At 37.9% G+C, this 13,951-nt stretch overlaps 2 protein-coding genes across 5 annotated transcripts in view; one reads left to right on the forward strand and one right to left on the reverse strand.

The window, feature by feature from the left end:
• ANKS1B (ankyrin repeat and sterile alpha motif domain containing 1B) overlaps positions 1 to 13,951 on the forward strand; it is an 830,526-nt gene that overhangs the window by 199,857 nt on the left and 616,718 nt on the right. For all 4 annotated transcript variants that reach the window (XM_037160668.2, XM_037160669.2, XM_037160670.2 and 1 more), the window contains exon 9: positions 5,421 to 5,564. In XM_037160668.2, coding sequence (XP_037016563.1) covers positions 5,421 to 5,564 — 144 coding nt within the window. The remainder of the gene's footprint in view (positions 1 to 5,420; positions 5,565 to 13,951) is intronic.
• Positions 9,042 to 9,236, reverse strand: LOC119060516 (translation machinery-associated protein 7-like). The gene has a single exon (XM_037160677.2). The coding sequence runs from the start codon at positions 9,234 to 9,236 to the stop codon at positions 9,042 to 9,044; it is 195 nt and encodes a 64-aa protein (XP_037016572.2).

Below are 13,951 nucleotides of genomic sequence, written 5' to 3' on the forward strand. Positions count from 1 at the left end.
ATAAAATGCTTCCATTGTTACTTTTTGATGTTTTAATTATTATACCTTTCAATCACATTCATTGCTATTCCAAAATGTTATTTTCATGTAACTGAACAATTGCTTCTCCTGAAAATGGATGAAAATATAGTATAATAGAAATGACTATATGTAATATAAAGAGGAGTAATGCAAGCAATATGCTGCTATGTATTGAATGGTAAAATAATGCCATTTAAGAAGGATAATTTTTATTTTTTGATTGTGGAGTTATCAAAGGTTTTTTTCCACAGGTTTTTCTGATCAAGCATACCTTTTATTTTCTGTTTTTTGGTCACATACACACACAAACATATAACTCTTTGCATGCACACCGGCACTGAGGGCCTTTCTACTTTGTAACTGGTAAAAGAGGATATAGAAAATGAGAACAGACCAGGGATGGCTAGTAAAAAATATATGTGTATAATGTGCCTAGAACAGTGCTAGTCATTTTAAAGTTTATACAAATAGAAAACGCAGCAGGGCGCAACAAGCCGATCCCTCCAAAAAAAAAAAAAGAAAAAGAAAATACTGTCCCTAAATCATGAAGATAACGTATACTTCAGTGACAAGTAGCAAATAGTTCAAAACCATAGATTTGAGTTGCCAAGCCCATCTGTACTATGGGAGTTTGGAGAAGAGAAGCACTGTCCAATTCACTGTGCCAAGATGCACGGGAGCTTCTTGTTCGTAATCATTACAAAATTAACAGGAGAAAATCATGCCTGGGCAAATGGTGAATCGGCCCCAACCCATCCATTTTCCATGGTAGAGCCCCAACTTAATGGTGTCCCTCTCATCTTCTCACTGTTCCTTCCTGACCCCAATTTGCCACGCACAATAAGCACATCTGCACAGCCGCAATCGCATGATCCCCCCACCTTGTTCTCTTCCCCCGCTTTCCCGCAGAACTTTTTTTTAATGAGGGGCTGTTGCTTAGATGCAGGTGCTTCTCTGAATTCTCTCCTTTTCAAACCTCAGTTGGAAGTAATTGATCCATCTTTATGTTTTCCCAACACCTAAATTCTGAATCTCTGTAATGCTCATAACTTTGGCCTAGTTTTACTGTCTAATTACTTAACTATACAACTCTTCCTACCTTGAGTTCAGAGTTCATGACATGTTTATCATTCTTTTCCCACACCCTCAAGTTTAGTCTTCTAGACAGCAGTTGTTGATCAATAGATAACTAAAAATTTTTAATGAGTTTGTTTGGAATAGTGGCTATAAACAACATAGTTTTAATTAGGTTAGGAGGGGATTAATTAATTTTATATTAACGAAAATCTTCCCCACAAGGGAACTTCAAGCCCAGATGGTTTACTGTTGAAGACCCTTTTTTAAAGTCAAGAGTGAGGGCTGTTTCCAAGTTATTACAAGACATCAGCATTACTATATTATTAAAGACATTTTACATGCTTATAAACTATACATCAGTACCACTCATAAAAACGGTATCAAAAATCCTTAACAAAATAGTAGTAAACCAAGACCTGCAATGCATTAAAATATTATACATAATAACCAAATGGTATATATGCCAGAAAGGCAAGGTTATTTTAACAACTGAAAATCAATTAAGTGTAATTCACCATATTAATAGAATAAAGAAGTAAAAATATCATATAAATAGTTGTAGGAAAAGCTTTTATTCATGATACTAATTCTAGGCAATCAGAATAGAAGGAACTTCCTCAGCTACAAAATGGGCCACTACAAAAATGCTTCAGCTTCCCTGGCTGGGTTGCTCAGTTGGTTGGAGTGCCGTCCCGTATACCAGAAGGTTGTGGGTTTGATCCCTGGTCAGGCTGCGTACCTGCATCGCGGGACCCATCCCCAGTCTGCTCGTATGGGAGGGAACTGACTGATGTTTCTCTGTCAAATTGATGCCTCTCTCTCTGTCTATCTCTCTCCCTCTTCCTTGCTCTCTCTCTAAAATCAATAAACATGTCCCTGAGTGAGGATTAAACAAGTAAAGGATACTTGTGACTTTTTATTTTCATGAGGCTTCTTTCTCATATATAATTGAAGATTATGTTTAATTTGATAAAACCTTTCTCAGGCATCTTTAATTGTAAAGCAGCGAAGTGGAAAATTATGGTTTTAAACAGCTAATTTACATACTATCTTTAGGGGGCAGTACTAAACCACTGAAAAATCTGTTATTTCTGCTAATGCTATTGGTAATGGCTACCATAAAATAAAATTAAAATAACAAAATGAGATTTGTGATGCAATTATGTATACCGCTTAATATTTGCACAAATTTCTAGGTTGTCAAATGAGAATGATAGTTTGCAATTCATTTAATAATTCATTCAACAATTATTAAATTCCATTATGCTCAACAACACATTGTAAAATGTACAAGTGTGAATAAGTCCATGTCGGCTTTCAGATAACTTACAATTACTGAGGATAAGTAAGCCATACTTGCGTGTGTGTGTGCTACATACATATACACTCCTCTTTTAGGATAAAGATAATAATAATTAAAATAGCAGTATTTATTGATTATTTTTTACATGTCCATCACTAACAAGCAATTCATTCTGTCCTCATACAGCCCTATTGAATAGTGATTGCTTTTAGGCATACTTTGCAGGTAAGGAAGCAGAGTATTAATAAGATTATGTGACATAATGGGAGATTTATGAATAGGGAAGAGACATAGAGTTTTTCTTTGGGAAGGAGAAAGAGCCAGAGGAAGAGAAGAGCTGGTTAAACCCGTGAAATGTGGACAGTTTCTCACCAGGAACACAGTGGTCGGTAGCGCCACGCCCTGTCAACCTTGCCGGTCCCCCCAACAACTGATCAGGAGGTGGTGGACCAGACGCCTCGCTGATCATTCCATTCATTTGTGTAGACAGCTTTGATCACATCGATGCTCTTGCTATATTAAAGTTTTACACATCTCCCAATTTTCTCACCCAGGCGATCTGCAGGATCAAAAATCCCAGTGATAATCATCTTCTGTTACTGATTTGAGAAATGTGTACTTAAGCGAGAATGGGCTGCTGTGTACCAAACTACAGAAGTTTTCACTGGCTGTCACAGATAACAAAATGCTTTTGGATTATCATCAGACAGTAGAACTACATTAACAAATGTGCTTCTTCAATTTAGACTGCAATTGCATCAGCTTGGTTGTTCGGTATACTGCCTCTGACAGATTATTGTGCTGAATGAGAGCCCATGTAACACAATGGTTAAGGGGGAAAGCTCTTGAGTCAGGCAGTTTGGGTGGGAATCCTTCTGCCACGTATTAGCTCTGTGAACTTGGATTTTACATGACCCCTTTCTCTGTGCCTTAGTTTAGTATTTGCCTCAGGAAGTGATTGTATGAATTAAAATAGCATAAGGTTGTAGCAATTATTATGTTGTATTTTACAGACAGTAACTAATTGGGAGGCTATTTAATTTCATAATTTCTCAGCTATTGAAAATTTATAAGGGGAAATTCAAGATGGGAATGCCAAGAATAGTTTTATATTATAGTTTTAAAAGCAATGACTTTGGGGGGAAGTACAATTCAATATATGAAATATTTTTGCTAACTTTAGTAGTCATGATCTGTCAGTATTGTGCTGAACATTACATTCTAAAGATTTTTAGATGAGCTGGTTTTCTTTTTTTTTTCCCTAGGAAAAAAGATTCACCTAGCCGAGCTTTCAGCAGGCTCTTTGAATTAAGAATTTTTCTCTAGTTCTGAAAAAATTTTTTGCATTATTTCTTTCATAATGTCCTACCACCTCTATATGGAACTCTTAGTTTGATCTTCTACTTTTAACTTCTTTTCATCTTTGGTTCTATCTTCTGGGAAATTTCCTTACACTTATTTTCCAACTGGTCTATTGGATTTTATGCATTTGTTTCATAGCACTCTGTTCTTATTTCAGGGATGCAAATATCTTCTCTTTCTCTGAGGCAACTATTTATAACTTTTTTCTATATATTTTTATCTGTGTTAAAGGCTTTGTTTAGCTACGTGGTGATCTTTGGGTTCTTGCTCAAATTTAAAAAAATTAGAAACCGTTTATGTGGGTGGAGTTTGTTGAGATATGGGCTTCATAGTAGGTGTTAAGGTATAGAACCCCACAATTTTCCTAGGTACTTACAAATCTTTTTGCATATCAGGTTAGTTTTGTAGAGAGGAATATAGTCTACTTTCCTATCTGCAGGGACATAACCCTAGCTGCCATATTCTCTCAGGTAGATATGAGTAGGCACTGGGGTGGGGTGGAAATCTTCATGTCTCACACAGATATTCACTTAGGTCCTTTGTTTTTAGAGATACCTCTCTGCTCCCTGTGCATGGTTTCTTAGAATTCATAATCCCTCTCCTTCAGCCTCACCAGAAAGTAAACCTCCAGTTTCTTATCAGGTTTAGTCTCTTAACTGGGTGAGGAGGAGACAGTCTAGGATGGGGTGTCAAACTCATTTCACTAGGGGCCACCCTCATGGTTGCGTTCAAAGGGCCGAATGTAATTTTAGAACTGCATAAATGTAACTACTCCGTAACAGTTAAGCGAGAGCTCACACTGCTGCTGGCTAGAAACAAGGTGGAGGGCCGGATTCGGCCTGCGGGCCTTTTTGTTTGCCATCAATGCTCTAGGAGGTCTGACGGTCTCTGAAATACAGGGTCCCTCCTGTTTTAGCCCCATCTGCACCTGTACTTTCAGGGGCAGTGAGTCTCTCCAGCTGAGAAGCCCCTCTGAGGATGCTGAGTTATGAACAGGCCTGCCTCTTATTCTTTCCTCATGTGGTACTTTGTTTTCCGTTTTCTCAAATTTGCTAAATCAGGTAACATCTACGCATCTGTTTTTTATTATCCAATACTTGTCTTGATATTGCTCATCTGCTTTTAATCTCTCTCCTTTTGTCCGTGTTCTGATGGTTAAACCATGTTCAAAGGGAAGTCCTATGATTAACTTGAAAAGTATCACCCCTCCTTATGTGTATAATATAAAATTTTATGAATCATTTTTTTCCAAAAAGAAGGCTACATTTTGGTGATAGTGTGAAAAATGGGTTTTTTACTAATTTCAAAAAAAGAATTTGCATATTGTTCCTCTGGTTTACATTTAGAAATCATAAGATTTTTTCCTCATTTGTTGCTGTTCAGCTATTTCTTGGGTCATTTTCATGTCCTAATGCTTGTTACAAATTTTGTATCTTATCAATCTTCCTCACCCACTTTTTTCACTTTCAACTCAAAAATTGAATTACACATGTTTTCTGGCTAATGGCATGTATACATGGCTACAGCCCCATGGCTGTGGCTAGACTTAAGCTAACTTGCTTGCTAAAGTACACCATAGAAACTTAAATTTAATTCATGTTCAGATACCTAAATAACATGGATATAATATATTGGTATAATATAAATTTAATTTCAGAGAACTTCATCTACAATAAATTTGTCACCAGGAGAAGTGGAAGAAGAGGATGACGATGAGAACACCTGCGGGCCCTCCGGACTCTGGGAAGCGCTGACCCCCTGTAATGGATGCAGGAACCTCGGCTTCCCCATTCTGGCACAGGTAACGGTTCGCTTCCCTTCAGGTATAATGTGACCTGAAGAGGGCTGCCTGTATTTTGCAGCAAATCCTTTTTTCCCCTCTGGCATTCCAATTACTCTCTTCTTCACTTTGTAGTTTTCCTTTGGTTAAGGTCAGTAATATATTTATGTAACTTGCTCTCCATATATGCATATGCAAACACATACTTTACATAATTTTATGTGGTTGTTTTATTTTGGTCATAATGCCAGTTCCAGAAAACTTGAGTTGCTTATGTGATTTTAATTTTATGATTCACAAATATTTCATTAAAAAATGCTATTTTGAAATCAAATCACAATTTTTATGAAAATAGTAGTAATAGCCCTGGCTGGTGTAGCTCAGTGGATTGAACATGGGCTGCAAACCAAAGGGTCGCCAGTTTGATTTCTAGTCAGGGCGCATACCTGGGTTGCGGGCCAGGTCCCCAGTCGGGGCCATGTGAGAGGCAACCACACACTGATGTTTAACTCTCTCTTTCTTCCTCCCGCCCCCTCTCTCTAAAAATAAATAAATAAATCTTTTTAAAAAAGAAAATGATAGTAATAAATGATTTACAGAGAAATATATTAGGACTCTTTGAAAGCATACCAATTTTTTTTTCTTGGCACAATGGAACATTGTAGAATAATGTGTGGTATTATTCAGTACAACCCCAATATGAGAGGTGAACACTAAAGCTTTGACTATACCTTTGAAACCAATTTGCTATTAAGTCAATTTTAATTCTATTGTCTGACTTTCAAATTCCTGTTGTATGCTGTGGACCACAAGCCCTTAGGGGAGTTTCAGAAATAAGCAAAATAGGCCAAACAGAGTTAGGATATTAGAAATACAATGAAATATTTCTACACAAAAATGAAAAAGCACCTAATAATAATTAAAAAATACAGTGTAATGGCAAAGGTATGTATGTGTACCTCCATAAAGCATGGGTGGAAAAGTAGCCCAGGATAGGAAATAATTCACAGTGATTGTCAAGAATAGTGTTATATCTCAAAAATATTATTTTCTGTTTTGTAACAAATATGAAGCAATTGTGTCTAAGTAAGCATATTTTTTATGCCCACGCATATTTTTTATGCCTAAGCATATTTTTTATGCCCACGTCATGGATAATTTGATGATGTCTACTCTAATTCCAATATTAATTTATTGTGGAGAGCTAAATAGAATAATCAAATCAGCATGTAGTACTTAAAGAATCTCTTCACCTTAATATGAACTGTTTATAGGACTTTAGGATAATTTATCATGACCATTACATAGTTGTTATCAATATGTACTTGACCCTGAGTTCCATAAAGGTAGAAACCTTGTATTGCTCCCCATCCCTGGTATAATGCCAATGTAGTTCCTGGTGTGTTGTCAGAATTGAGTAATAGTTAGATAAAGCAGTGTACAAATGTATGTATTCTGGGGTTTCATTTCTTCACTTATGGTTTTTGCATACAGGGTTTTACTTCACATCTTTAAGCATATAGGAGAAAGGAAATTAAGAAACATAGATTTTATTTTAGTAACAGACCCTCATCTGCTTAAACGTTTGGTGATAATTGAATACCTTTACTTACATATTTTTTGTTTCATAAAATTAACTTGTTTATATTTTATATTAAAGAATAGAATTCTTGAAAAGTATTAGGGCTGTAACCCATCAATGATATATGAGCATATTTGGTTCTTCACCACTTTACTAACAATTAATTTTAATTTTAATTTATTTTATTTTCTTAGACTTGGTAGTAAGATTGGTAGTAACCTAGTTTTGGTTTAAAAATCTTTGGCCATTTTTCTGTGAAGACTGGTATTGCTTCAATCAATGCTGTATATTCATATTGAAGTAGTTATATTTGGTACAAAATGCTTCCCAGACTGCAGTGTTTTTCTCTTAATTTGTATGTATGTATGTATGTATGTATGTGTATGTTGTGTCATTTTTAAACTAGCAAATTCATTAAACTCTTTCAGTGTCTTCTGTTTAATTCATCTCATCTAGAAGTCCTTTTAACAAATTCCACACCTGGCTCTACATTTGTTCTCCTTGTTGATGCCTAGTTTTTCTGTGACTTTCCTTTGGACACATTCCCCATTGCACTTCATCCACTTTGGGTTGTGTTTTCCTGAGTCTCTTGTCTCCACTTTTCTACTTTCAAAACCCCATGACTCAGTTATGATATTTTTTATATATAATGTGGGATGGAAGAAATCATTATTACATTAAAACTATAAGCTGGCATGACTGTTTGCTTTAAAAAATTTGTTTATAATTGCTATGTCAAATTAAAAAATTTTAATTAAAACCTCTTGTTGGGATTTTAATTGTTAATGCATTAGATCTATACATTTACTTGGGGTGCAGTATCCTTTTTTATTTTTTTTACTGTATTTAATCTAACAAACAAGTTTCGGATGCTTGACCGATATTCTCATCTAGTCTTCTTTTACTAATGATCAGTTTGTGGATTTTCTTTGAACATTTATACATGTTTATATGTATATGTATGTATATATAGTTATAATAAAATTGTTCAATGTGTGATGGAACTAAATTATAAAAATACTTTTACATTTCACAATAGAATTAATTAATGGCTAATTCCTTTAATATAGTTTTTTTATTTGTTATGACCTGGGAGGTATGATATCAACTGTGATTTATCCTATAACTGTCAACAGCTTTGAACTCAGGATTTTCTAGACATCTGATTTTGTTATTTATGAAATTTAAAAAAAATTTTGTCTTAAGGGCATTTTTTTTCAGATCTAAAGTATTTTGTGAGGCCACCGACAATCACTAAAGCCATAAGCACTGTGCATAGTGGGCCACTGCCTTACAGTGTGTGCAGGAGACTTGGGGGTGAGTGGAGTTAGTGCAGTGCTGTGCAGACTTCTGTGTGCTCAGGTTTGCTGGATTGGAAGAAATTGGATTTATTTCACATTTATGACTCTTAACTGAATTGGACCCAGCACACATGTGTCAAATGTCTTCTGTATGCAAAGCCCAGTGTTGAGCTTCTGAAGCATGAGGGTTGTGAAAATCCAATCATCATGGGGGCCCAGTTACCCATGCCCTCTGCTTCTGGCTTGGAAAACTATATGGTGTATCACTTCTAGACTCTTCTATTTTTTTTCAAATGAACTGGTTTAATTCCAGATGGTACAGAATTCTGAGTAGAACAGAGACTGGAGAACACACTTTGACAGGATTCTGGGCTGGGTGCACTCTGACCTCACAGCCAAGGCTGAGATGGCAGAGTGAGAAGAGCTAAGATGATGAGCCACTGCATGACTGTTGTTGTGATTACTTTTTATAAGAGTTTGTTCTTAAACGTACAACAGACTCCCAGACAATACTTCATTCTATCTATAGGTGCCAAGAGATGTTATGACAGGGAGTCTAGATGTTAAAACGGAAATGGAGTGAAGGATCACCAGTGCCCCAGTCCCGAGAACAGCTCACTTTTTGCCAGATTTCTTAACTCCACCCATGGCCAGGGGGCCCTTCCCCACGGCCTTCACTTTTAGCTCCTCAAGTTTCTTCTGCTTCTCTTTTTGCTTCTGCTTCAATGCCGTATCTTTCTTGTCCATTTCCTTGGCCTGCTTCTTGGGCTGTTTCAAGGGCTTCTCCTTGCCACCATTGTGGCCAGACATAGCGCCTCTAGACTCTTAAATAGATTTTTTACTTGCAATTATCTTATACTTCTAAGACTTAATTTCCATTTTTTTGCCTAGATACTGAATTGATCTCATATTCAGGTTTTATCCAACGTTTCATGTTTTTCTAGTTTTTATATGACATTTTATGCTTCCACTGTGACTGGATTATTGAAGTTTTTACAGGAAGCAATTCCTTTTAAATCCATGAAAATTTAGAATTCTAAGTAACATCAAGAGATTAAAATTAATAGAATATGTTGAGAACTTTAGTTTAATTTCAAAGCAGTTTAGCAAGATTAAGTTAGGCAAAGAATTAGAGGAGAATTCAAGAATGAAGAGACTGGGAGAATGAAGCCTTTTCCAGAAAGTATAATTTGACTCAAATTTGCTTTTCAACACCCCTGACAATGGTAATCACTAACATTTCCACAGTGCCTATTATGTGCCAGAGATTTCACACATATCATGTCTAATTCTCAAAGTAACCACTGAAAAAAGGAAACAGGTGATCTGTTTGAGGCCATAATGTTAAAATAGTAAAAAAGCTATTTGTCATGTTGCTTTCCTGGCTTCATGTACATCATTCTGCTTCCTGTTGGTTGCTTCTGTCCCTGGGGATGTATTTTGGGATTTTTAGAGTTTTATTTGGCTAATAGATATAGATCATAAATGAATGAGGACCTTTGAGAGGGAGCAGTCTTTAGCATTTTATTATCATCTGCTATTTAATTACAAATATCAAGTTAAGATACTTCAGAGCCTGAAGTTCTTGCCAGTCGTCTCTGCCCCTGCAGCCACCATGCTCCCGCTGCCCCAAGGGGAGAGGCCGGCAGCTCTTAAGGATGTGCTGGGAGCACCCTCTGAGGACAAGAAGAGTTGAAAGCACCCAGGTTGGCCGTGCTGGCTGCACTTCTTCCAGATCCCGGAAGGCTGCTCCTGTTAGTGCTGTGGTTCTCTTCTGAGTCTGCCAACTGCCTCTTGTAACCCCTGCTCCTGCTGCCAGTCCTGCCCTCTCCCCAGGCACTACAGGCTTTGGGACTAAAGAATGGGAAGTCTTGAATGCCATATTATGTGGGAGGCAGACGTTGAATTCCTTCCTCCCCAGCATAACCACACTAGGTGGTCCCAAACACTTAACGGTTCATGTGAAGGTTCCTGGTGCTGACTTGATCTTGATCTTTTCCATAGAAATGAAAGGCGTTTGCCTAGGAAGAAGACAAAGATGTGAGATACAGTGAGACCAGGAAGGTCTGCTCCCTTCAATTCCTACAGCTAAACAAGGGCTTATAATAAGAGTTTTGAAGCCATTTGATGCAGGAATCCCTTCTCCAGCTTTGCTCGAACCCTGCTAGTACCAGAGAGAGCACTATTATAATCCACCAGGGAATATCCTCACACACTTTAAAAATACACTTGTGTTACTATTTCTGCTGGTACACGGCAGTCCTGGAGGGACGTGACATCCCCCAGCATGTCAGCCAGCCTGTCAGCTTGGAGTTGTGCATGTTCAAGAAGAGATTGGATGGTGAGGATGCGGCAGTGGCGATACAATGTTGACTATGAAATTAAGAGTTGCCAAGAGCTAAGAAATCTCTGAAATATGGCCTTGGGGAACACTTTGGAAAAGCATTAGGAACCTCTCCAATGCAGCCTGGCCTCCAGACTGAGGCTCATTTGGCCTTGAACATTTCCAAACAGAATGCATTTTCAAATGAGCCTCAGTACTGAAAACTCTGTGGGAACTTCAGCTGGTCTCGCAAAGCACCCTGGCCCTTCAGAGATTCTGCAAAGGCTTACCTCTGGGCTGTTTTCTTCTTCAAAGTATGTCCGTGTACCATCGGCCAGAATGGTGTGGGTACTGCTATAAACCTCCACTGGTGGTTTTAATGTGTAAACGAGGTCTTCCCACTGAGCAAGAAGATCTCATATGTGAACAGGGACACAGTTGAAAGTAAAAAGAGTTGCCAGTGGTGAGCTTCAGGTGGAGCTGTTGTTTTTGTTGTTATGAATGGATACCTTTACAAATGTCAAGGGAAGCAGCCTCATTAGCTCTCAGATCTGTGTAGGCTTGTTACTTCTCTTCTGGGTGGCCAGAGGCATGATTTCAAGTAGTACGAGGTAGGGGCTGGTGCAAATGGTGCCCACTGTCACCATTTGGACACCATTGTGCACATCAGTCACTTCTCTTTTGCTCACCTGCATGGAGTTGCTCCCAGATATCGGTGCATACTTGAGCATAGCATGTACTCCCCCTTGTACAGTGTCGCTGCAGTTCCCCCGTGGGGGCATTAGACATGCCCTGTGCCGGGCTGCTTTTGGCTGTGTGATACAGTAGCAGGGGTGGGCTGTCCATGGCTCTCTTTTATCAGGACAGCTCCCAGGGGCCCCTCCATACCTTCCTTACCATGCGTCACAGAGCATCCTGTTCCCCACAGCTCTGTAGCAGGTGGGCTAGTGGTGGTCTTCTATACTATTTTTATTGGAATTATTATTTCTGTTAATACAAAGAATAAAACTGTTTTTATTAGCAATGTCTATTTTTATAGCCATGATAATTTTGATACTTTGACACATCTTGAATTGCTGATGAAATTTTTAACCTTTTTCCTAACCTTTTAACCTTTAACCTGTACTGTATGCAGAGGAAGAAACCTCAAACATCAGTGCTATGCTCTATTCTTTTTTAAAAAAAATTTATTGTATTTTTTCATTATTATTTAGCCCCTTATATCCCTCTTCCCCCTGCAACCAACACACTGTTGTCCATGAGTCCCTTTTCCTTTTTGCTCAGTCCCTTCCCCCCCAACACCTGCTCCCTGATAGCTGTCATCCTGCTCTTCATCTATGGGTCTGTCTCTGTTTTGCTTGTTAGTTCAGTGTGTTCATTAGATTCCACATATGAGTGAGATCATATGGTACTTGTCTTTCTATGGTACTGGCTTATTTCACTTAGCATAATGTTCTCCAGGTCCATCCATGCTGTTGCATATGTTCTATTCTTCACTCACTTTCAGATTTTATATATAAAAAAAGGTCTGAAAAATTTTGCCAACTGTTATAAACATTATTAATTCAATAAGACTAAAATATCTTTATTGGCACAACAATGTACCCAACACATACACACATACATAAGGCCATAGTTTTAAATTTGTTGAGGTGACATTGGTTAATAAAAAGATCAGTTGAAAGTCAATTCTATAATTATCATCAGTATATTGCATTGTATGTTCACCCCCCCCAAATCAAATCTCCTTCATCACCATATATTTGACCCCCTTTACCTTTGACTAACTTCCCTCCTTTACCTTTGACTAACTTCCCTCCTACCCATTTCCCTCTGGTCATCACCTTACTGTTGTCTGTGCCTATGAGTTTGTGTTTGTTTGTTTGTTCATGTGTTGCTTTCAGCTTTGTATTTTACATATAAGTGAAGTCATCTGGTTCTTGATTTTTTTCTGTCTGACTTATGTTGCTTAGCACATGGAGATTCTCAAGATCTCTCCATGTTTTTACAAATTACAGTATTTCATCTTTTTTATGGCTGTGCAGTACTCCATATGTGGACCCCATCTTCTTTATCCAATCATCTATTGAAAGACACTTTGGTTGTTTCCGTGTCTTGGCCCCCATGAATAATGCTGCAATGAACATAGGGATTTGAGTTGTCAACAGAACTTTATTCACTGAAAACTGGCCAGAAGACCCCTCAGGGGTCTGCATGTCCCTAGTCTCTGGCCCCTGCTGTGTTCAGAACCTAAGGAGGGTACATATATTTTTATGACTAAATGTTTTCAAATTATCTGGGTAGAAACCCAGGAGAGGGGTTACTTGATCATGTGGTAACTCTGTTCTTAATTTTTTCAGGGACCTCTATGCTGTTTTCCACAGGGGCTGTGCCGGTGTACGTTCCCACCACCACTGAATGACAATTCTTTCTTCTCCACAATCTTCCCTGCACTTGTTATTATTACTTGACTTGTTGAGAATAGTTACTCTAACAGGTGTGAGGTGGTATCTCATTATGGTTTGGATTTGCATTTCCCTAATGGCTAGTGAAGTTGAGCATCTTTTCATATGTCTGTTGCTCATTTGTCTTCTTGGGAGAAGTGTCTGTTCAGGTCCTCTGCCCATTTTTAACCTAGGTTGTTTGTTTTTTGTTGTTCTTAGGTTGTATGCGTTTTATATAGTTTGAATATGAACCTTTACCCAAGGTATTGTTTGCAAAATGTCGTCTCCCATTCAGTTGGTTGGCTTTTTGTTTTGTTTGAAGTTTCTTCTGCTATGCAGAAGATTTTTAGTTCCATATAGTCCCATTCATTTATTTTGTTTTTACTTTCCTTGCTTTTGAGGTCAAATTCGTAAAATACTTTCAAGGTTCATAAGTTTAGTGCCCATGCACCCATCTCCACTCCTGTCCCTCTCCCCCTGTTCACTCCGACTCACCCACATTCAACTGTTGCAGTGCACAGACATTTCTGCCAGGTTTTTGTGTTGAGCAGGAAGTCCTTTGTCGAATTATAGCTGTTCCACTTGTTGCAACTCAAAGGGGAGAGACCAGGGAACCTCTCATGCCACCTTCTTCTAATGGCAGCCTAAAGTTACAGTTTCCGAGTCTTCAGTGTGTTCTAGAGGTCAAAATGAACATATTTTTTCCCTTCATATTATTTCTGGTTATTTATGGTAATGTGAGTATTTTTCCTTTATTT

This window comes from Artibeus jamaicensis, unplaced genomic scaffold (assembly GCF_021234435.1).
Source record: "Artibeus jamaicensis isolate MK-2021 breed Jamaican fruit bat unplaced genomic scaffold, CSHL_Jam_final contig_233, whole genome shotgun sequence".
NCBI lineage: Eukaryota > Metazoa > Chordata > Mammalia > Chiroptera > Phyllostomidae > Artibeus > Artibeus jamaicensis.